The following is a 23,600-nucleotide window of genomic DNA, read 5'->3' on the forward strand; positions in this document are numbered from 1 at the left end:
TCTAATTCTTCCAAACCTGGTGACTCAAAATATCTAAGATTTGGAATTTCAAATTAAATTCAGTGTAAATTTGTAATTTCAGGATAAAAGGTGTTTTTTTTTCGATAACATCCAAAAATATGATTATTTGGTACCATGGTCCATGTTTCCAGTATCCAACAGGGGCCTTAATTCAAAAAGTACGAGAATAAATGTTATTAAATATACTTTTATATGACATTTTGTCGTTAATTGTAGGTTTATCATGATATTTTTTTTTTGTCATCTCAATACCAAATAATCATATTTTCGGAATATAATCCATAATTTGATTACAACAATTGAAAACTAGGCTTAAATAGTCTTTCCGAATAAACCCTAAAATGAAAAACAAATATTTAAAAAAAAATGTCAAAGGAAATAAGAGAAAAAACGAAACAAAAACTTCAAATGGGCAGAAAATGCTCAAAACAGATGAATTTGGGTCTAAAAGTCTATTTGGTCCGGCTCCGGCTACATCTACGGCATTGTAGATACAGTCTTAGGCTTCGATTTGATATATTGTAAGCTTTGTTTAAATGCCTGATCTAAAATTATGGCATTTCAAAGTTCTACCCGGCATGATTGGCGACCAGGAAGGTTTGGGCGACATTAATGCAAACATAGTGCTATCTTACCACCTTACTGGATTACAATCTTGTATCTAATGAGCTATTTAGTATGTTTGAATTAAATTACGTACATTTTAGGTGCACGTTTGTTTTAAAGCTGAAGATATCATTCTGGAATATAAATTATTATACTGTGGAATGGTCTATTCTATCCATTATATTACATTATACGATGGAATGACAATTGAAATAATGAATATTTTATAGAAAATATGATTGAAAAAAACGAAACGAAGTTATATAACATGTCCATAATGCATTCAATTATATTCATTCAATGTACAAAACATGCCCTAGGTGCGGCCCATTAGGCGTAATTCCTTCTTTGGGGCTTAGGAAGATAACCCATTAACAACTTTTTTTTTTATTTGTTGATAAAACATATTAACATTTAGAATCACAGAAACTACGAAACATGTTACTATAATTATTGCGTCACAACCTCAAAAACCAATTGCTCTCATCAAAATTAGAAACAGAAGTCAAGTTATGTATTGCACGAAAAAGGTAACCTTTGCGAGTTTATAAAGTCGACTATAAGGTATGATAAAATTGTATTCCTCGTTTGCAGTTTATGTAGTGTTTCTTCTATCTTTCTTCGAAGTTTGTATGTGCTGATGTTCTACTTTATTGGAATCGAAGACGTTAATAGTAAAATAATCTCTCTCTCTCTCTCTCTCTCTCTCTCTCTCTCTCTCTCTCTCTCTCTCTCTCTCTCTCTCTCTCTCTCTCTCTCTTTCCCTCTATCGAAAGCTTACTCCATGATCAAAAAAGATCGTACTCCATTAAAAGAATATTTACGAAAATATATCTTATATCTTCTATTAATATTTGATTCTAATGATTGGCCCTCTTCTTCTCTGATGATTATAGTTTAATTAGCTATAACTTGGGAAATATCAAGTATATGTCCTCTATGTGTGCAATTATTATCATAAATAAAAATTCGCGGGTTTGAAAGAATATTGCCCTTGTTCATGGTTGCAGTTTAATCTGTGTTTCTTCTATCTTTCCGTATCTATGTAGGGAATCAGTGTTTCTTACCACTATATAATAGTTATTAATGGCACTATTCTTAGAATCGAAGACTCTGAACGTAATATAATCTTCTTCTCTTTTATTTCCTTGAATCGAGAGTCATTAATAATGAAGATCAATCGTAAAAGAACGTTCTCCGTTCAAGAAGGAAAAATATATCTTCTCTGTTAATATTTTATTGTCGCGTATCTCCACGTGTCCTCTCCAACCGTATACACACTCGCCGCGATTTTATTTTTCGGTTTACGCAATAAACTAGCCAGAAAACATGTTCTTATACTTAGTACTATAAATAGAATCACAAACACCGAAATTGATTGCTTTCTTCAAAATTTTATACAGGAGTTTAGATTTAAAAAATTGCACGAAAAACCTCAACCCTAGAAGTTCATAGTTGACGACGAAGAAAACCTAACATATATGTAAGGTATGATATTAATTTCCTTTTTAAGTACTGATGCAATATAAGGTCGTTTTGTATAATATTAGCGAATTTCCTCCTCTGTATTAACTTCTTACCATTATTAATAATGGCACGATCTAATTATAATTAAAGAGTTGATATAGAAATTTATTTTTCAATCGCCATGCCATAAATGTTTTATGATCATTCAGGTACTTGCTTGTGTACCCTAATCAGATAAAAGAATTTTTAGTTTATTAGTACTTACTGACTGTGTGGGACTATCGCTCTACGAATATTTATTCACTTTTTATATCATCAATTATTTTCGTTTTAAGCAGGGATGACAAAGTTCTCCGACTTGCCCGAAGACGTGATAGGGAAAATCTGGTCACTCTTACCGGTAAAGTCTGTGTTAAGGCTAAAGCTCGTCCAAAAATCATGGAATATCATGGTCAAAGCTCTGGTGAGGACTCCGAGTTTCGGGGCCAATCATCTCCGCATCCTCACCGACCTCGACGATAGGCCTTACCTTCGCTTTACTATTTTCGGCTCCAAAGGGGAAAAGAAACAAAAGTCGCTCATCCTCGGCCGCCGCCACGCTGATGGGAAACTCGTCGACGACGACCCCAGAAAAGTCAACGCTCCCCAAGAGCCATCCCCGAAACGACTCACGTCGATCTCGGCCCACTGCGACGGCATGATCTGCACGGTCGACCTTTTTCAGGCGACCGTGAAGCTCCGGAACCCGTTGACCGGCGAGCTCCGGCAACTCCCGAGCCTCGACTCCCTGGAGGAGAACGTCGCCGTCGGGTTCGGCCACGACCCAATCTCCGGCGCCTACAAAGTCGTCGTGTTCCACAAGCTGTTCGGCGGCACCTTCGAGGCGAAAGTGTGCACGGTGGGAGAGGACACGTGGCGGGCCGTGGGGTCGATGGACGACGTCCCGAGTCTCACCGGGTTCGCTCGTCACCACTCGAGGTCCGCCGTGTGTTACGGTGGGGTCGTTTACTGGACGGCGAACTTCGGGTGGGAAGAGATGATCGTGAGCTTCGACTTGGATTCGGAGGCATTCAAGGTGGAGTGGCTCGAATCGATGAAACTGAGTCTGGTTCGGTGGAATGGTACGGTGGCGATGCTGTTGAATCCGAAGTGCAAGAACATTCCGGCGGAGGTTTGGGTGATGACGGAGGAGAAGAGGTTTTGGCTGTGCCGTTACGTGTTTACCGATCCCAGTTCTCATGTCGAGCTTCCAGACTGGTTGCAGAGCAGCATTTGGGAACCACCAGTACAAGGCATGCAAGGCTTTACCTTCTTCGATCTTGTCGACCACAAGTACATCAAAATCTGCAGCAAAGGCGAAAAAATCGACCGTATTAGTCTTGTTCCTCACGTAGACTGTAGCTTTAGTGCACTGCCGTGAACTACCATATATATTTTTTTTAAAGTAAAATGCTACGTTCGTACTTTTGGTTTCTGGTTTTCAAAAGATCGACCTACCGAAAAATTCATAAGAACGTCGACTATATTACTTTCTTTCTCTTTTTTTTCCATTTTTTCTTGACTTTGAAGATTTTTTGAAATCTGGATAACATGACTTAAGTGCGGCCCATTAGACTTGATTCGTTTTTTTCAGGCTTAGGAAAAATAACGCATTAGCATCTACGGATACTAGGAAACATATTACTATAAATACTGCATCACAAACTCAGAGACTTGCACTGCACCAAAAGGTAACCTTGAGAGTTTAAAGTTGACGAGAAACCTAATAATATAAGCTATGATAAATCATATTCATGGTTGCATTTTAATCAGCGTTTCTTCTATCTTTTTCCGTATCTATGTACGTAGGGCTGTGCACGGTCCGGTCCGGTCCAAAACCGGCCAAAAATTCAGACCGGACCGTTTAAAACGGTCCAGAAAAATCCAAACCGGACCAGACCAAAAAACTGTGAAAACCGGACAGGACCGGACCGGCCAAAAAACTGTGAAAACCGGACCGGACCGGACCGTTTTGAACCGTTTAGACCGGACCGTTCTAGACCATTCTATACCGTTTTAGACCGGACCGCGTTCTAGACCGTTTTGGACCGTTTAGACCGGACCGTTTTAGACCGTTTTACATAATAAATAAATAAAACCATTAATTTTCTACAAAAGAAAAAAAAAACATATAATCATGGTTTACAAAAACCTGAGACACATAGTTTGAAGTAGCAAAACAAACATAAAGTTTACACTCACATGAACTCAATAATCAATATCACAGCAAGAAGACCATTATATATCACACTCACTCTCACAATATCACACTCAGTCACTCACAGTAGGCCTAACTCACGGTATCACACTCACAGTAGCCAGTAGGTATCACACTCACAATAGGCCTAACTCACAATATCACACGTTTAGACCATTATCACACTCACAATATCAAAATAAACAACATTCCAAATAAGTAAACCATCAATAATCTTAAAAATATGAGATGATCTTAAACCATCAATAATCTATCCTCACAAACATATTTCAAAAATTACAAATAAGACAAACATACATTCAAACCGAGTCATCTTCGTTGTCAAGAGTGTAAAAAATTTGGTTCTAAGATAATAGAACGTGGACCAGAACTTAACTTCCTCTTCAGGCTGTTTAGGGTTGCATCATTCGATGACGCATTATCAACTGTGATTGAACATATCTTTCTAATTTTCCATTCTCGCATGCACGTCTCAAGCTCTCTACAAATTGTTTCCCCCTTGTGATTAGGAACCTAAATATGTTAAACAAAGATGTTATTTTACATAATAAATAAGAATATAAGCATTGAAAATAATAGAGCATATAGAAAAGTACCTGAAAAAAATTGACAATTCTCTTATGCAAATTTCAATTCTTGTCAATAAAATGCGCCGTGACATACATGTAGTCGATGTGTTGAATAGACCTCCAAGTGTCGGTGGCCAACGATATCGCATACTTCTTTATACTCCGGGCTAATTTTTCCTTCATCTCCAAGTATAGAGTGTAACAATCTCGAGCCACTCGAACCACTATATATTAGTTAATGGCACTATTCTTAGAATCGAAGACTCTGAACGTAAAATAATCTTCTTCTCCTTTATTTTCTTGAATCGAGAGTACGTCATTAATTATCAAGATCAATATACATGTACCATGACGTAAAAGAACGCTCTCCGTTCAAGAAGAAAAAAATATATTTTCTTTGTTAATATTTTATCATCGCGTATACACGCTCGCCGCGATTTTATTTTTGGTTTACGCAATAAACTAGCTAGAAAACATGTTCTAATACCTAATACTATAAATAGAATCACAAACACTGAAATCTATCGCCTTCTTCAAAATTTTATACAGGAGTTTAATTTGAAAAATTGAACGAAAAACCTCAACCCTAGAAGTTCATAGTTGACGACGAAGAAAACCTAACGTGTATATAAGGTATGATATTAATTTCCTTTTTAAGTTAGAGAGAGAAAAAAAAATTATTAACTATTAAAAATAACATATTTTAAGGGTATATTAATAAATTTATTTCCAAACCCATTTATATATTAATATGTGTCAAATGCTATTAAATTTTTTTACGGAAGGAGTAAATGGTTGTAACAATTAATAAAGTGGGATAAAATTTGTGGTTCGTCAAAAAAATTTAATGGGCAAAAACGAAATTAATCCTTCAAAATATTGAACTTTGAAAAACACTAATCTTCTAATTTTCCCTTTGAAGTACGAGTAAGCGTGGCCGATCTTATAGAACAAGACCTTAGACTCTGCCTTGGACCAAATCTACGGCTTGGGCCTATTGAGTCCGTAACCAACCAACTATATTTATGTTCCAAAAAAAATAATTCTAAGATAAAAGATCGTAAAATAAAAATAAAAGATATTGACAAAATTTTTGTTACAAATATATGCTGGGTATTTACCGAAGATTTCCTAAAACATATCGTCTCCCTTTTCTTTTTAAATACCCAGCCATATCTATTATTATTTTTAGGTATAGAGTCACAAACGCCGAAATCGGTTGTTGCTTTCTTCAAAAATTTATACAGAAGTCTAATTTAACATACTAAATAATTTAGTTAGCTCAATCTTGATTATATCAGGCTTTAGGGTTTTCAGTGAAACTATCGCTCTGCAGATTTATTTTCTTTTTCAAGTCATCAAACTCAATTCTTTTCGTCGTTTAAGCAGGGATGGCAAAGTTTTCCGACTTGCCCGAAGACGTGCTCCCAAAAATCTGGTCGTTTTTAGAAGCGAGGTCTTTGCTGAGACTAAAGAGCGTCCAAAAATCATGGAACATTCAGATCAACGCTCTGGTGAAGACTCCGAGGTTCGTGGCCGATCATCTCCACAACAGCAAAAACAACAGACCTACCTCGTCGTCCTTCATCATGGACATGCTCCAACTCACGGGCTTCACACTCGACCATAAACGGGGATTACTCACCCTCCACCACAGCGGCGAAGCCGAATTCAACACAAAAATCGCAAAAGTCAACGACGGCACCGCAAAATACCCGCTGATCATCTCCCACTGCGACGGCCTGGTTTGCCACGTGGACTCTTCCAGAGGAGCGGTCCATCTCCAAAACCCGGCCACCGGAGAGCTCAAGGCTCTCCCGAGTCCGTGCGAGATGCGCTTCGTGGACGTCGGTCTCGGGTTCGGCTACGACGCGGTCTCCGGCGCTTACAAAGCCGTCGTGATCTACAAGGTTTTCCGGGAAAATTTCGTGACGAAGGTGTGTACCCTGGGGGATAATAATAATGACACGTGGAGAGAAACGGAGATATCCACCGCGACGACGGAGCTTCAGAGGTTCACCGGTCATTCCGACGCGTGCTGCGACGGAGTCTACCACTGGATAGCGGAGTTCGAGCCCGCCGGCCCGATGGTTCTGCGCTTCGACTTGCACGGAGAGAGATTCGACACGGTGTCGCTCCCGAGCCGCCTCGATGGGCGTGATCTAGGGCTCGCGGGGTTTAGAGAATCCGTGGCGTTATTCAGCAATCCGAAGAACGAATTCTCGCCTTTGCCCACGGACGTTTGGGTCATGACAGAGGACAAGCGAGGCTGGACCAAATATTTCTCGATCGCTCCGAGCAGCCATATCAGGAAGGTGGTCGCTTTTCCGAAGAGCGGTGATGAGGTAATTATGAATGATCGCAGACTTCGCGGTTTGATCTGCTATGGGGCTCTCAGCGAGAAGAGTAGGCGTATCAACCAAGATCAAGTAGTTGATCATATTCGTCTTGTTCCTTATATAGACAGCTTTGTTGCACTTCCGTGAACGATTTTTCTTCAATGTTCTTTAAACCATTTATTTAGGGTACTTAATATCATAGAGTTGCTCTTGCCCCCAGTTTCTACGCCGGTACTCTCAATTTAATTAATGTTCTTTATAGGCTTTGATGCTCTCAATTTAGGATCAGGCACAATGCCAGTGCCTGCCCAGGGGCCTATAGCCCCCTATTTATTTTTGCACTTTTTGCCATTTTTTATCTTAAATATTTACAAATCAGCTCCCTCTAATTTTTTTTTTGCATATTAGTCCCCTTCGTCTAAATTACTGCCTTCGTCATTAGATGTTTTTTCTTCTCTATGTTTGGCACTTTGGCTTTCGCCAAAGTTTAATATGTGACTCTTCGCTATCATTGTCTGGAGTTGAGAGTCGTTAGTATCTCCACCACACTAAGAGTCCATTTCTATCGTGCGAACCAACATCGGTTAAACACGTCTTTGTTTTTTTTTAATAAAATTAGTACTAATGCGAATATATTGATGAGACGATTATTTTTTACGCCGGTGAAGACCTATTTGTAATACATGGCATATATTTATATTGACCGTGGTTAATAAAAAGTCACATGCATTCAAATATTAGAAGACTGGCAAAGTAACAAGAAAGTAGACATTTTTTTGTGTCTATTTTCTGTTGGAAGATCTTCAAATTGGAAATTCACTCACTTAGTCATAGTTTAATTTGTTTCTTTGTATAGAAAAAATAGTGAAATGTATTATTGAGTTAAGTGTTATTCATATTTTTTTTTCATCACAAAAAAGTTACTAGTTTCAAAAGAAAGAAAAAAAAAATGTTTTCAACGAAAAATCAAAATTCTTGTGCCGGTCATTCATGAAAATGAAATTTTTAGTACCTTTCAGATACTATTCATCCAAATTTATTACTTTTTGGATAATAAGATATATTTTAGGTTTGAAGTTTTTATTTTTAATTTTTTAATTTTGTGGATAGTGTCGAAAATCATTCAAAAGAAAGTTTTACTTCCAATAAAACGGGATTTCAGTCATTAATAGTCGGAAGGTTTTTTTTTTTATGTTAAAAGACCGTAATTTCGTCTTATTGAAAACAGAATTCCGTTATTCAAAATATTCACCGTTTGCTCAAGTTTATGAATTGTGACGTCTATTATGACCTAATATACTACAATTATAATTCGAGGATATTTTACTTGAAACCAAAAAAAAAAAAAAAAAAAAAAAATTATGAACTAAAATCCCACGCATAATAATTACCTAGAAGAAAAAGGAAAGAATTCATAATTCTCAAACTTAAACGACATGAAGCTCTGGTACGGGATTGAGATGTCGTTTTGTGACGACAAGGTGATTTAGCGGCTCTGTCTTTGTCGGCATAACATCGACCGATAGAGCTCTTTCGTCCCAATTATTTCGATTAATGGAACCTAAAGTGAGCAGCTTTGAAATGGAGTCTGATCATGTGGATTCCGATTATCCAGGTTTCTCTCTCTCTCTCTCTCTCTCTCTCTGTTTTGCACTTTAACATTTTTTTGGTCTCCTTCTTCAGTTGGTTTAAACGATGATCTCAAGATTCGCGAATTCATATGTAAAGGGTTAGACTTTGAAGAATGGGTTTCACTTATTACGGAGGTTGAGAAGAAATACTATGTACGTGTCTAATAACCTCCATTATTTTTGTTTTGGTACTGAATTTCAATTCTTGTCTTGTATTATAGTCTACTTTAATCGGAAATAATTGGGAAGGCCTGTCAAGCAGAGAAACCTAGCGACTAACTTGGTATTGCCCGAGACTTTTGAACCCGGCATTGACGTAATTTTAAGTCTCCGAGGAGATTTTTAGATCAGTGTATAGTTGGTCATAGTAGAGACATGGTAATTAATTGAAAGAAGCATAGAGTACTGAAAAGTTCAAATTGGTGAGCCCAATGTGTTTATCCCTGAAACTAACCCTATAATTCACTATCATAGCTCAAATAGAAGAGCTCATAACATGTTGATATCCCAACTAACTCCACAAACTAATTCTATAGCCATTGCCAGCATGATAGATGATATTATGGCACTGTAGATTTTTAGTGAAGTAAGAATCAGCTGAACCCAGATTGCTTGCAGTAAAAATGATCAGGCTTGCCGATTTGTATACTTCACTGCTATTTACTGCAGAATCATTGCAATTATATAAACCTCTAAAACGATGTACTGAATGGAAGTGTTTCTATATATTTTTTATATATTGTTTTTCTAATGATTTCGGAAATCATTGCAGGATAATATTGAGAAGATTTCTTTAGTTTATGATTCCTTTTTGTCGGAATTCCCTTTGTGCCATGGATACTGGAGAAGGTACGCAGATCACAAAATACGTTTGTGTTCTATTGACGAGGTTGTTAATGTTTTCGAACGATCTGTGCAATCAGCAACCTATTCGGTTGCTATCTGGGTCGACTACTGTACCTTTTGTACGTCCGTATTTGAGAATCCATCCGATATACGAAGGTAATTTAAGCATCTAATTTTTATGGGAAAATTATAATTTGTATATTGATTATTGCATTCTTTGAAATAAGCTTATGTATACACTCAGAGAGACTAGTGTCTTGATATAACCATTCGAAGTCGACTAATTTTTCCCTTCAAATCTTTGGACAGATTATTTAAAAGAGGCTTATCATATGTTGGTAAAGACTATCTATGCCATAAGCTTTGGGACAACTACATCAAGTTTGAGTTATCTCAGCAGCAATGGAGTTCGGTGGCCCATATTTATGTTGAGGCTCTTAGATTCCCGACTAAAAAGTTGCACTGTTATTATGACAGGTAGGATCTTGAACTATCTCCTTGATTATAATTATGGAATACATATCTAAAACCAGCAGTACTCTTTAAAAAAATCGACCTGTGAAAAGATCTTGATTTGCAGAAGTTATTTACTATGATGTATAACCTGAGAAGTTGCTCATAACTGTCTAGGCTTAGGAAAAGTTTACTTCTCGGATACACATACGAATACAGTTGGGTTCCGGGACTAGGAAGTATCTAAATCTAGGTCCGTTGAGGTTTACCAGAGACTCGTGTCGCCTTTAATAAAAACAATAGTAATAATAGTAAATATACTGTCTGCCTGTTGACATGTTAATCTTTTATTTATCTTGTGTCTTATTTCCATGACTTTTTAACCTTGATTCCTACGAGGCATTAATTCCATAATATCGTTAGTTTTAAGAAGTTAGCTGCATTGAACAACAAGGGCTTGGGAGGCCAGAGCAAGTGCAGCGTGGACTCGGATATAGGATCTCCATGTCATGATGAAGTTCCTAAAAGTTATGGGAACGAAGAATTATGCTCTGTTGTCAAAGATCTGTTTGACCCTTCTATCAGCTTCACAAGGTCAAAGACATTACTGCAGAAATATATAACCATCGGAGAGCATTTATATAAGGAAGCAAGTCGGCTGGACAAAAAGGTTAAGAAATTCGAGGTTAACATATGGAGGACTTACTTCCACATTAAGCCCCTCAGTGTTGATCAATTAGAGAATTGGCATCGCTATCTGGACTTTGTTGAGGTGCAAGAGGATTTTGACTGGGTATTGCGCTAATGAACCTTATGCTTATGGAAGCTCCACATACGCCATTTTTCATTTTTTTTTTTTTTTTTTTAATTTACATTATATTATCCTGATGGGTTTTCTTATGTTCACAATAGGCAGTAAAAATCTATGAGAGATGCTTGATTCCTTGTGCGAACTATCCAGAGTTTTGGATGCGTTATGTGGAATTCATGGAAACCAAGGGAGGAAGAGAGATAGCGAACTACGCTCTCAACCGAGCAACAAAAGTTATCCTTAAGGTATGTTTCTTGACCAAGACTGTATTTCTTTTCCATTTGGGCTTCTTGGTATAGTGATCAAACTCTTCAAGAGGTCCTGGGTTCAAGCCCTTCTGAAGGTACCTACCTAGCAATTGTAGTGTTTCCAGCTCCCCAAACCTTGTACCTAGGGACTAAACCCTAGTTTCTAAAAGATAGAGAACAATCTCCTTTTCAACAATGGATCTTGAAATTTTCACAAATTGTTAGATAGTATAAACCATTGTATCGCTAAATGGCTTTCCTCTTCGTGTATCAATTTCAGATCGTATTCTTTAGCGGATTTGTCTAGGGACTGGTCTAGTACGCTGTAATATCTGGCTCGGATTGTATTTTCTGTTTGCTTTGATCGGTTTTTGGGTTCCGAGGTGGCGTGTACGACTAGCGTGCGCTTCGGTCCTTTTAAACCTCTCGTCGGCTTTCTTTGTATTTTACGGTTCTGCCGTTTATTAATAAAAGGGTCCCGTGAAAAAAAAAGATAAAGCTCTGCTAAAGCTTGTTCAAATGCTTCCTCAGTTGTATATAACGGCATATGAGTGCTATGAATTTTATAGTAGTTAAGGTGGTGAGGGTGTTAATGTCATTTATTATGTGTAGTAGGGAGTCATTCCAGTGATGTGGGGATTGATGGGTTGGTCATGGGAAATCACGGAGTGGTAGCTTTCGTAAGCCAAAGGAATTTAGGAAAAAAAAATTGTTTCTGGAGAGGTTTGAGTCTCCCGAATGGTCAACACCATGTTTTCTTCTTCTTTGACGTGCGAGTCTACAATTGCCTTTGAACCTGAAGGTGCTTCTGTTGGTTACCATTAGTTATATCCTCGTAAATTTGATGCAGAGATTGCCGGTGATTCATCTTTTCAGTGCCAGGTTTAAAGAGCATCAAGGAGATGTGGGCGGTGCCCATTCATCCCTTCTTCATTGTGATGTTGGGTCAGATTCAGAGTATGTAGACCGTGTAGTTATAAAGGCCAACATGGAAAGGCGTTTGGTACGTCAATTCTAGCATCACGTGACCAGTTATATCAGTCCTATCAGATTTTTTTTTTTTTTTTTTTTTTTTTGAGGAATGTCCTACCAGATGTGGGGTTTAGAATAACAACTTATCTATTGACTTTCCGATTTGCAGGGAAATTTACTGACGGCTTCTAAAATATTTGAAGAGGCAATAACACTGGCCGCAGTAACAAAAAAGTGGCAAAATCTCCCTAGTTTATATATTCATTTTTCCAGACTTAAACACATGGTTGGTAAACTAAACCTACATAGTGTATGTAGATATGCTTCAGTAATGTATATATTGCTTCACTTTCTAGTATTTTTCCTCCGTTTCTTGTTTCAAGTTTTGTGAGACTTTTTTTTCCAAATAAGTAGTTATCACGATTATGAGAGTCAGCTTGTGAAAAAATAGGTCTTTTTCGTAGTTTCCCTGGGTGGATGAACTTGTAAACTAACAAGGTTGTTTCTTTTGGCATGTTGTGTGGTGTGATTACAATTATTTTGATCCTAACATTGTTCTCTCTTTATCTCCTCAGATTACTGATAGTTCAGATGTTGCCAGAGATATCTTAATTGGTGGAATTGAGCGCTTACCTGGTTCCAAGTTGCTTTTACAGGTATACAGTTAGAATTCCGATCATACCGAGTAATAGTTACAATAGAAAGAAGCCTCATTATTATTTAAACATTGTATGTTTGGTTTCGTTTCTGGTAAGTGTCGATGATCAGACTCTTGATTCTCATGGTGTGTTCGTATACATTTGATTGCTCGATGAGCAGGAGCTGATAAACTTCGCAACAATGAATGGAGGGAAGCAGCACATACAGGCTTTGGACTGTGTCATAGAAACTGCACTATCTTCAGGTTCAGACGAATCTCGAGGTCTTGACGACAGGGACGCAGAAGAAGTTTCACACTTGTATCTCAAGGTTAAAAGAAAAATCTGTCTGAAATTATCGATATGGATATTATTAATAAATATGAAGACAGTAATCTGATCTCAATTATATTGAATTTCGGTTTTATGATAATATTACTGACAAATGAAATATTATATCAGTTTGTGGATCTCTTTGGGACAATTCTTGACGTTAGGAAGGCCTGGAATCGGCATATAAAGATCTTTCCACACACTGTTCGAACATCTTTCTGTGAGCAGCCAGCTAAAAGTCTGAAATCTTTGAAATTAGCGGGAGCAGATAGAGAGACTTCCATTATCACTAAATCTCACCAACGATCTGGAGACTGTTTTCCCGACAACTCAGTAAAGCTTCCTTTACAAGCCAATGGATTTCCCACTGGTGATTCTATACCTTGCCACGATTCCCCTAATCGCACGCCTCAGCAGATAGCTCCGGCGCAAGAGAGTCACGACACTGAACTCGCTCAAGCCCTTGTTGAAGAATTTGAATCTGGAGAATCCACTCGTGATGAACAAGAGAGAGTGGCATCGCCGTCCACTGAGGTACCTGAGCAATCCATTAAAGACGTTCCAGAAACTTCTTCTTCGCCACCCATGGATTCAGAACCGTCAAAAGTTTCAGAGCCGCCCATGGAAGATATCACTGAATGTAAAGTTGCAGAAACAGGAACCAAATCTGAACAAGATTCGAACGTACAATTAGATGGAGATGATATGCGGCCGGAATTCAACCGTGTTGAGCCCGAGCAGGAAGTGAAGTCTCTTTCAATGGTCAGTCTTTCTCTGCATCCACAGGAAGACTCAAATCCAGATCTAAATACACCTACGCTGTCTCAGAGCGAAGCTCCTCGGGAAACCAGCAACGTAGAGATTGACCTGCCCAAGAAAAACGAAGACTCTTCTGTAAATTCCCAGGGAACAACGAAGGCCTCTGATTATTCTCAGACTGATATCGAATTGCCTAATTCCTCATTTACCATGGCCAACCAGGGTCTTGTTTCAACAGAGCCGCCACCTCAGCCACAAATACCCACAAACAGCTGTACAGGAAACTGGGGTCAAACGGGTAACTCAGGGAAAGTCCGCAAAGAAACCAATTTCGGTCCACGTGGACAAGTAGCGACAAAACCTCGTCTACAACATCAAGTTTCTCCACAAGTCCCACGAGCTGAATCAGTGGGTCCCACGCCCGTCCAACAAGGCTTGTTTCCCACTCGCCTTCAAGTCCAACCAGGCTGGCGAGCCCAACATCCTATTCCCGCCAATTCACCACCTAACACGTGGCCTCAGCAAATTATGCCGCAAAAGAATTTCCCATCTTTGCCTCAGCCAATGCAAGGCGTCGATAACCAAATGTGGCAACAGTATTACCATCTTCTAATGCAACAACAACAACAACAGCAATTTCGTCCGCCACAACAGTTACCGTATCGGCACCAATACTATCAGCAACCATCGCCTTATCAACAGCAATACAATCAATTTTACCAACACCCGGTTCCCCAGCAACTACACCCACAGGTACTATTCGAGGTTTCCTAAATCTTTGGCAATATATAACACACGTCTCTCAGTGTTCATATTACTCACTTTATATTGGCTTATCCATTACTGTTTCGTACGCTAATCTAATATGAATCCTTCTCCGTGACTTGTGGAATTGATCAGCCGGTGCCAGAACCAGCAGCGGCACTTGTGATGCCTTCTCAGGTAAGTGAAACTGTAATATTTCATTTTCTTTTTCGGAACACTTTATGCTTATTTACAATTGTCCGTTTTTTTTTTTTTTTTTTTTTATTAATATTATTATTTTTTTAGTTGCAGGACCAAGCAAGTACACCTTCAGCCAAACAGCCATCCCCTCCCGGTAGACAATGATAGAGTAAGACAGAAATCGCTACGAGGCTGCTGAGAGTAATGGCTTATGACATTTTTGGTTGGAAAAAGTTAGGAACTACTAGTTGGGTGCTTTATATTTGGCTTCTGAACCTTAGGAAGTGCGATCGGATAACTTGTAAGTACAGTTGTGATCAATAGGTTGTTTGACTTAGAAACTTATGGCTCTCCTTAACCCATCGCTAAATTGTATGATAAATTATCTTAGGAAAATTGCCATAGGACTAAAAAATTAAGGCCAATTTCCATTTTCCTACCTTTTTAAAAAATTTAACAAACTAAGACCGGTAAAAAAAAAGTCAAATGAGAGATACACAAAATTCACCTATTATACCATCATTCTAATTATCAACCTACAATCTTTCCCAATAAAATATCTTATTTTTTTTCTTTCTTTTTATTTTCCCGCTCAGCCCATCGAGAAAAAGAATTTTTTTTTTTTTTTACTAGTCCAAATTTGGTAAATTTTTGAAAAAAAGTAGGAAAATGAAAATGTCCCTTAATTTAGTCCTAGTTAAGGAAATGTCCACTGGACTCTTTCCTATGAAGCAAAAGTGTTATATTTTGATAGTCCAAATTCAACTACTGCATTTAGAACAGCGGAATAGACCAAAATGACGAAATCCAAAAAAATTACATCAGATTATAACCATATCCTTAATTTTTTAAAGATGGTGGTGGTTGTGGTGGTGGCATTGATTGTTCAAGTTCAACGATGTGCTGCTGTGTAAGAAGTGATGATTCTCTGTTGCTCTGCAATGATTACGAGGTCGTCTTCTACGGATTGACAATTTTGGAGCGAACTGTTTATTGAAGTTCAATTTTTCTTAATCTAAAAATGAAAATATGAGTATAATTTTCTAATCATACAATCAAAATAAAAAAATATAAATTATTGGTTGAAATTCGATTAACAATTATTAATTGTAAAATGGACACTTCAAAAATTAAAACGATTATTTATGAAAAATAAAAAGTTCAGTGGCTAATATAGAAAAAAAAAATTACGAAAACGGTTATCGAAGGCTATTTTCAAACTAAAGTATCTCTAATTTTTTACAGTACGTTCTTAATCAATTTAATTTCTAGAATAACGTGTGTATCATAAAAAATAAGTTTAACAACACATATCCAGCCACCCAATTCACTAGAAAATGAAACGTGACCCTGTGTACGTCTGAATCAGAAAGGAATGGAGAAACATAATTATTTTTATCGAAGTAGAACAAAGAGTAAAAAATTCAAGTGCCCGGAGTCCAATTTCATACATTACGAAGTCAGATGTGAAAAACTTGAAATCACCATTAGTTAATCCCCACGGCGACAAATATAGGGCAGTAAACAGACAATTGAGACAGCAATAATTGACTAAATTTGCTTTCCAGAAACAGAATAGATTTAGAGGATACACAAGAAAGAAACATATAATGGTCGAAATACATACTGATGTAAAAACATGAGATTACATGAATATTTTGATCACCCTGGATGGATAAAATTTGTTCACTCTTTATTCGTTTTTGTTTAGAAATACACCTATATACCGACATCTATATGAGAAGGAAGCTATAATTGAGTCAATTGCAGCAATAATACTCTATTACTGTTCTCCGCATGACCTGCAGACAATGCATCCATAAGCGTAAAATCGAGAGGATGTCGAACACAGTGCGGTTCAACCCATAAACTAACCTTGACTTTTCAGGCACTCCTTCAATTCCTAATACGTTCAGGTTTTATCAAAATTTATAATAAATAAATAAAACAAGGAAGGAACTCCAGAGTTGCAGTGTATTAAATCTCATATAAGTTCCTAATCAAATTATTCACGAAGACATTGCATCGCAATGCTTCCTAGAATACAGTTAGGCAGCGACCTAACCAAATTCACCAGGGAATCAATCTTCTTAACCACAGCCTTGAGAGTTAAATACGTAACATTTTTTTACCACTAAACCTTCTGAGCAAAGGACCATATATATCTAATCTCTGCTTAAATGAACAGACTAGGATAAATTACCTCACTGTCTCAATACCTGATTGAATCTGATAGATTTTGTCAAAAGGTCAATCCAACCCTGACTGTATGAGATATATAAGAAAAATATATATATCATCACGCAAAAGCAAAAAAAAGATATTCTTTCATAGTCAATTTTGGCATTACTTCTTGCGTATCTGGAAGACAGTATATTTTTATATTCTGCTTTCCTCAATTTGGGAAAATAAAGGAAATTAAAATTACGAATCTTCATAAACAAACAAGAACGACATTGTAATGGCATATAATCATAAGCATCAGTGAATATGCATATATATAGAGATGTTAGAAAGATCAAGTTAAATCAGTAGAAGCAACTCTGCAAAAAACACGTTTCACAATATAAAGAGTAATCCATGTACACCCACTTAACTGTACAAATCGAGAAAGAAAGACAGAAAAAAAAAAAAAAAAAAAAAACAAAATACGCCTAAAAATTACCTTTGAACAACAATTAGACTGCGTATTCCAGTGAGTTACCAGCTGAGAGGACAGAAGAAACGGAAAGGAACGATAGACAACACCAAGTAAGACAAAGAAAGGTTCTTTATATAGTCACCATCTGAAGAAATCTAAGGAAAATATATCTGAGCTAGATTAGAGAACGGATTTTGCTCAAAAAAAATGGACGGGGATATTGGAAATGATAATGACAAGGGCTCTTATTCCTTGTTACCAAATTTCTTTGCAATGATCGGACGGACATCATCAGCGTCTACAAGAGACTCTAAAAAGGGAAGTAATGATTTGAGTGCAGAGTCCGACCGGTCATCAAACCAACTCTTTATTGGAATTCCATTATTCACTTGCAAGCGAAACACCTGAAATGATTAGAAGAGAACGTTGCTCAGATAATTATTTATTTTCATTTTATCTTGAGACAGTAATCGTTCTACCTTGACCTTGGATTTGCATGCATTTTCACAAGATCAATTATGTTACCACATTCAATCCAGTTTGAAACGGTGCTAATAAATCTTTGAGAAGGCGTGCGTCTTAAGTAATCAGATAGTTCTGCCCTAATCTAGGAAACACCCCATTAATGACAAGCGTAACAGAAACCCAATATGCTTCTGAAAAATAGTACGCCAAGGTTGGAAATAAAACAGGGGTTATGAGATGTACCTGCGGAGAATTATCGACTATAGCAACTTTTGCTAGATCAAGACCTAAAACCGTCAAATCCTTGGTATAACTGCCATCTGAGAAGATACATGATTCACGATAAACTCGTCGTGATATAATATTTCCTTCTGGGTCCAGAATATCAAGAAGCTGCTCTGCATATATGCTTTGACTAGCAGTGAAAATAACAACTTCAAACATCTCAGCAACTCGCTCTAAGAATGTTCTGAGGTATGGCCTCTTTCTAACATATACAATGTGCTCTTTCATATTGAAAAACACAGTGAACGTGAAATCTGCATCATCACAAGGGTCCAATGTCGAATGGACAAGTGTTTCTGCATATGTGATTGCAAATCGTCAATGTTGAAAAATAAAAACTAAAATAAAATAAAAATATGGAAAGGAGGATATAGATACAGAAGACCTGATAACATAAAAACATGCAAAATTACCAACAATAAATTATGCAGTATTAAGTCACTGGAGAGAAACAATAGTTTCGAAATTTTCACTTACCATCCAAATCAAGCACTAGAGTTACAAGTTTTTTCTTCGACATGTCTTTCGGAAATTCGTTGGCTTGAAAATTGGACACGACGTCTGATAATTCCGGCAAGTTTCTTATAAAAGACTGAGGATCAAAGCACTCTGACTGATCGGAGTCGCATGAATTCACAGCAGTTTCCTGGTCACAAGATCTCATTTGATGAATCGCAAGGTACAGACTTGAATTGTCTGAATTCGAGATGACTTGTTCACACTGCTTGTCATCGCTGGAACTACTGTTTCGTATAGAGTCCTCTAGTAAAGGCAATACCATGTACTGCTCGGCAACATCAAGTATCATACTTGGCTCTGAATGCTTGTAGGTAGTGAAGCAATTTGTTTCAATGGCATCATTAAATGCATCCCCATTGAAGGGAAAGCTCGTGACAATCATGTCAGAAATGTAGAAGTCTGACACATCACAAGTAGGATAGTCGCCGAAGCTTCTAGTTTCGTCAATACTTTCAGCTACTAACCATGACATGTCAATCCCTACGGAAGATTAATGAGATCGACACATCAGATACTAGCTCTTAAAGAGGTAGAACATATATATTGTTCCACGGTACTATAATGTGTTCTGAAGCAAATTAATTTTTTTTTTCAGGTCCTTTATCTTCTATATGCATAGTTTGCTGCACCGTGAATCCTATTTACTTTGTTTATATGAATTTTCTAAGTCACGTGTATTTAAGATAACGACTGATTGCTATTCATCGACTCCCGTACCTGGATCACTGCCAGTATTTTCTTCAATATGGATTTCAATAGGCTCTAAAGAAGGAGAGAAAATAGTCTCCATGTTTGACGAGCAAGCATTGCTAGATTCCTGGGTGCAAAAAAGAAGAGACATGCATTAGTACTCAAAAGGCCATAGCTATCAACTGATTACGTTTTAAGAAATATGGTAAAGTTTACCTTCTACCAAACATTCAGATAAAAAAAAATAAAAATAAAAATCATATTGGTCAACTACACCAAAAAAAAAGGCCTTTTCAGATTTTTTTGCTATTTGTTTTTTTTAATCAATGTCTTTTCAGATGCTAATGTTCGCTTTTAAAATGAGACAAGCTATATCACCTGTTACTAGACTTGCAGATAAGCAACTGTAATACAAGCCTCACACATTAGCAACCATCTCCCGAAAATGATTACAAATCAACACAACAAGAATTTGGAAAGTATCTTTAGTTAGAAATCAAGCTCCTTGACAATTCAACCACTTCAGAAGAATTTTAAAATCAGAATATATAAAATAAAAATTGACTGTACAAGAACAATAAAGGATTAGTCCTCGGACAGAAAAAAATAAAATAAAAAATACACGGTCCACATTAGGGACCAAAGCTAATTAGGCAAAAAAACTTAAACATAGAATGACAAGCGAAAGAGATTTACAATAAAAAAATACCATGTTAAGCTTCTTACCATTCTTTCCATGGCCGTTGAATCACGCAGCTGCTTTACAGACTGAGAGTTCTCTTCATCTTGAAACTTCTGATGCTCAGCTGCTTCACGGCATGAAGTGTCCTCAGTAGCAACTTGATTATCACTGCAAACTACTGCAAGAGTGAAGCTTATTATATGAAATATTATTCGAATCATCTTATCTAAAAAGTAAACATTGAAACACTAAGTTGCATAAAATTTGAATTGACGTCCAAGATCCACGTACCATCCTGAAAATTTTGTAGACACGCATCAAGAGTATCTGTACACTCATTAATCCTGAGATGAGAGCCTCCTTTTTTGGAAATAATATTAGATTTTTGACTGACGCGAAGACCGTATTTTTCTTGTACACAGCCCGTGCTCGTTTGGGTCTTCATTTTTAAAGATGGCATTTGCTCTGCACTTCTGATATCTAAAACAGACTTGATCCGGAAACATCAGCGGGAAATAGACCCCTCTGGTCGAACCAAGCAGCTAAGAGACTGTACAAAAACAATCAAGAAAAAATCTTCAAAAAAGGTAGAAGCTTAGCTGCCATTGTAATTGACATAAATACATAAGCAATGAGTGCAGTGAAACTGATATGCTGAAATAAAATCAATGGGGCTCTAAAATCAGATGTTTAATCACTTTTATGAGTAAAGTTTCGGTTTATATTATATGAATATTGCAGTGAACTCTGACAAAAACTGAGAACTTGTTCATTCAAGAAAGTAACTTCCAAACAAGACAGTGATGCATCATTGTAGAAACTACTAACACTGGAATGTAAAACATGGGAATGCAAAAATTCATAATTGTAAGGAAGACAGTGATACATCCATTCTATTAAATCACAAAGCATTGTATATCACAAACTCAATGGTTAGTCAATAGGCCCATAGGTACATAAAAATCTTTTCAGTATTACTATTAAAGATAAACATAACAAAAGCTAAGAGGTTAAACCTATACCCTATCGCTCCAGTCTCAACAAGCATACGAGTCCAGGTAGTTGGAATTTATAAATCTAGATATAGCGTGGGATACAAGATGAACTTAAAATGAACAAACACACACAACCAAAATTAGAATTGAAAGACCTGTACGCTACAGTGTTTTTGATTGATTTGTTTCTGAAGATGCCTTTTATTGCTGCTTCGTACAAGAGATCACAAAAGCTATAATAGCCTACGAAAGCAGTTTCAGAACATAAATAACATTAAGATTCTTCTTGGAAATAAAACTCTGCTAAAAATTTTAAGGGAAAAAAAAATCACATAATTAAGAAGGAAAAAAAATTAAAAGAAACGACATCTGAATTGATAACAGACCTCGAAACCCGAGACCTACTTTGCAGAACAACAAAATTCAGCAAGGTAACCGAGGAAAGAACAAAGGTCAACCCAGAAAGTGACTGAATTCTCCTTACACACGAATCAAAATAAGAAACCCAAAAATATCCCCAAACAAGGAAACAACAAATTCATCAGTAAAAGCATCCAAATTCGCCAAAGCATAATTCAGAGCCAATTAAACAAATTAAAACCAAGAAAAGAAGAAGCGAAAAGAAAAGAAGAAACGAAAAGAAAAAAGTTAGGAACAACACAGCTTTGAGCGAGCTACGAATAGTTACGATGCAGTCAAACAACCACAAATCGTCATCAAATCGTAAAATCAGAACCGTAAGAAAATTGAAGGAAATACCTTCAGAGGATCGACCGATACTATTTTCATGTAAAACCACCAATTTCAGCTTCAGGAATGCAATTGTATAAAAAATTGAGATAGAATAGACTTGGAATGTTAATAATTCATACCCGTAGTGCAAGAAGACGAGTCTCTCGACTTTCTCTCTCTGCGCTTTGCTTTGACTCTGTTTTTCTGTTTTTTCGTTTCTCTCTCTTAACGGTTAGAGAGAGAAAGAGAGAGAGAGAGAGAGAGAGAGAGAGATGGTATGTTGTGCTATGTCGGCTTCTTTTGGATATAACAGACGGCTGTGATGGGATCTTCGGCAACCGATTTCAACCCGTAACTTCGCGCCACGTAGGCTCTGAAACCAGCTCACCGTGACGCGTTGACACGTGCGAGTCGCGGAAACTGAGGCAAATGCTGTGACTTTCCAACTGGGACCCACTTTTTTACTATTATTAATTGTGTTTTTGACTCGTGTTAGTCTCCCTCTCCCCTATAATGCCTTCACTTTGGTCAAATTGTACACGAAATAATAAAAAATATGTGTCTTGTTGTTATGAAAATTTATCTTGAATTTGTATATTACTACTATGTTTTTTTTAAGAAAGGGATGGAAGGCATCATGAGTTTTACATTTCATTAAAAAAACACTTTATTACATTTTAATGTTAATTACTGATTTAGCTAACGTGTTATATGCTCAATTAACAGTTCTCTATTTTTCAATTGGTAACATTTCCATATTTATTTGAAAGAGGAATAAGTCAAACTGAGTAAAACATGCTAATATAAGTGTTTAATGTCACATAGTTATGGTCTTTAAACTTATTCTTGGAATCAAGTTTCAACTTTTGTTTTTAGTAGTTATAATAATTATTTTATTCCTCTTTTGAAGTTAAAGTTCGTTCGTATAAGAAAAAGGGCTCTCAAATAATTAAGATTCTTTTTTTCTCTTTTTTAGTCTTAATTCTTAACAAGGTGATTCTGGTCCATGATCAAACTCAAAGTATAAAAATTAACAAAATTATCAAAAACAGTATATAAACTTTGAAACGCGCGCGTTTAAAGATATATAGTTACAAAAAGAATTTCAAGACGTATAATAATGCTTCTTTTATTATTGGAGTTGCTTTTTTTCTCCACGTTTTGATTTAAAAACGATACATCCACTTAGCAGCATATTACGAGCTAAGAATCTCCCTTTTTATTTTTTTAGTGATATTAAAATTAATAATACTTTAAGCAAAGAGAATTGTCACAACTGATGATATCTCTTTAACTATTATCCTATACAAGATTTCAGTTGCAGTAAGACTAAATTTACTTATAATTAATTTCCATATGCACATTGTACTGTCAAAAAAGTTTACACTTATACAGTAACAAATTGAAATAGACAGTAAATAGTGTGAACATGTAGTTAGAACAAAAACTAAATTATGGAGTAAACGTATATTATATCATGAATATATAGTACAACTTTATAACTTGTTCTGTTTGGTATTTTTTAGTATGATATTAGTCATCTTATTCTTTTTCTTAAGGTATTTTTTATTCTTTTAACTCAGCCAATTCTATCTTATTTTTAGGGTTTTTTTAAAAAATTATTATGTAGTTTTGCGTTGTGCTATCAACGAATGAAAAATCAGATTGTCGTTTTTAAATTTATATATCATACGAT

The 23,600-nt window shown here is 36.6% G+C and overlaps 4 protein-coding genes across 16 annotated transcripts; 3 read left to right on the forward strand and 1 right to left on the reverse strand.

The window, feature by feature from the left end:
* Positions 1–2,434: 2,434 nt before the first annotated feature.
* Positions 2,435–3,514, forward strand: LOC149386456 (putative F-box protein At1g47730). Its single transcript, XM_089627499.1, has one exon. It carries the CDS (start codon positions 2,435–2,437, stop codon positions 3,512–3,514), a length of 1,080 nt encoding a protein of 359 aa, XP_089483625.1.
* Positions 3,515–6,311: 2,797 nt separating this feature from the next.
* LOC149386457 (F-box/LRR-repeat/kelch-repeat protein At1g09650-like) lies at positions 6,312–7,406 on the forward strand. Its single transcript, XM_089626515.1, has one exon. The coding sequence runs from the start codon at positions 6,312–6,314 to the stop codon at positions 7,404–7,406; it is 1,095 nt and encodes a 364-aa protein (XP_089482641.1).
* A 1,269-nt stretch (positions 7,407–8,675) lies between these two features.
* Positions 8,676–15,316, forward strand: PRP39-2 (Tetratricopeptide repeat (TPR)-like superfamily protein). Of its 4 annotated transcripts, none has more exons than XM_089627577.1 (13): positions 8,676–8,874; positions 8,943–9,043; positions 9,663–9,892; positions 10,046–10,213; positions 10,613–10,982; positions 11,102–11,245; positions 12,099–12,251; positions 12,390–12,506; positions 12,796–12,876; positions 13,040–13,189; positions 13,321–14,703; positions 14,851–14,892; positions 15,007–15,316. In XM_089627577.1, the coding sequence occupies exons 1-13, from the start codon at positions 8,814–8,816 to the stop codon at positions 15,058–15,060; spliced, it is 3,054 nt and encodes a 1,017-aa protein (XP_089483703.1). In that variant the 5' UTR covers positions 8,676–8,813; the 3' UTR covers positions 15,061–15,316. The 4 variants fall into 4 exon arrangements, with proteins under 4 accessions (XP_089483703.1, XP_089483702.1, XP_089483704.1 ...); XM_089627576.1 differs by having other exon boundaries at positions 8,678–8,874; positions 15,001–15,316; XM_089627578.1 differs by lacking the exon at positions 8,943–9,043 and having other exon boundaries at positions 8,679–8,874; positions 15,001–15,316.
* Positions 15,317–16,427: 1,111 nt separating this feature from the next.
* On the reverse strand, positions 16,428–22,167 carry SSP4 (SCP1-like small phosphatase 4). 10 transcript variants are annotated; one of them, XR_016301517.1, is made up of 10 exons: positions 22,045–22,167; positions 20,469–20,727; positions 20,222–20,355; positions 19,523–19,622; positions 18,764–19,285; positions 18,245–18,582; positions 17,796–17,940; positions 17,561–17,691; positions 17,115–17,160; positions 16,428–16,697 (listed from the first exon to the last, which is right to left on the reverse strand). XR_016301517.1 is itself a non-coding variant. In XM_089627584.1 (8 exons), exons 2-8 carry the CDS (start codon positions 20,635–20,637, stop codon positions 17,675–17,677), a joined length of 1,422 nt encoding a protein of 473 aa, XP_089483710.1. In that variant the 5' UTR covers positions 20,638–20,727; positions 22,045–22,167; the 3' UTR covers positions 17,419–17,674. The 10 variants fall into 10 exon arrangements, 6 of the variants coding, with proteins under 6 accessions (XP_089483710.1, XP_089483706.1, XP_089483707.1 ...); XR_016301516.1 differs by lacking the exon at positions 17,115–17,160; XR_016301515.1 differs by lacking the exon at positions 17,115–17,160 and having other exon boundaries at positions 16,428–16,798.
* Positions 22,168–23,600: the final 1,433 nt, after the last annotated feature.

Source organism: Urtica dioica, chromosome 9 (genome assembly GCF_054948205.1).
Source record: "Urtica dioica subsp. dioica isolate 48M chromosome 9, U.dioica_male_clone48M_v1_H2, whole genome shotgun sequence".
NCBI classification, from domain to species: domain Eukaryota; kingdom Viridiplantae; phylum Streptophyta; class Magnoliopsida; order Rosales; family Urticaceae; genus Urtica; species Urtica dioica.

Bases quoted from the DNA above. Each gene is read 5' to 3' on its own strand.
- PRP39-2 (XM_089627576.1), top strand. From the start codon at position 8,814: ATGGAACCTAAAGTGAGCAGCTTTGAAATGGAGTCTGATCATGTGGAT. The intron at 8,875-8,942 runs GTTTCTCTCTCT...CTCCTTCTTCAG, and splicing joins TGTGGATTCCGATTATCCAG to TTGGTTTAAACGATGATCTC. The intron at 12,877-13,039 runs GTATACAGTTAG...CTCGATGAGCAG, and splicing joins GTTCCAAGTTGCTTTTACAG to GAGCTGATAAACTTCGCAAC.
- LOC149386456 (XM_089627499.1), top strand. From the start codon at position 2,435: ATGACAAAGTTCTCCGACTTGCCCGAAGACGTGATAGGGAAAATCTGG.
- LOC149386457 (XM_089626515.1), top strand. From the start codon at position 6,312: ATGGCAAAGTTTTCCGACTTGCCCGAAGACGTGCTCCCAAAAATCTGG.
- SSP4 (XM_089627580.1), bottom strand. From the start codon at position 20,637: ATGCCATCTTTAAAAATGAAGACCCAAACGAGCACGGGCTGTGTACAA. The intron at 19,286-19,522 runs GTACGGGAGTCG...AATCTTCCGTAG, and splicing joins AAATACTGGCAGTGATCCAG to GGATTGACATGTCATGGTTA. The intron at 18,583-18,763 runs GTAAGTGAAAAT...TCACATATGCAG, and splicing joins TCTAGTGCTTGATTTGGATG to AAACACTTGTCCATTCGACA.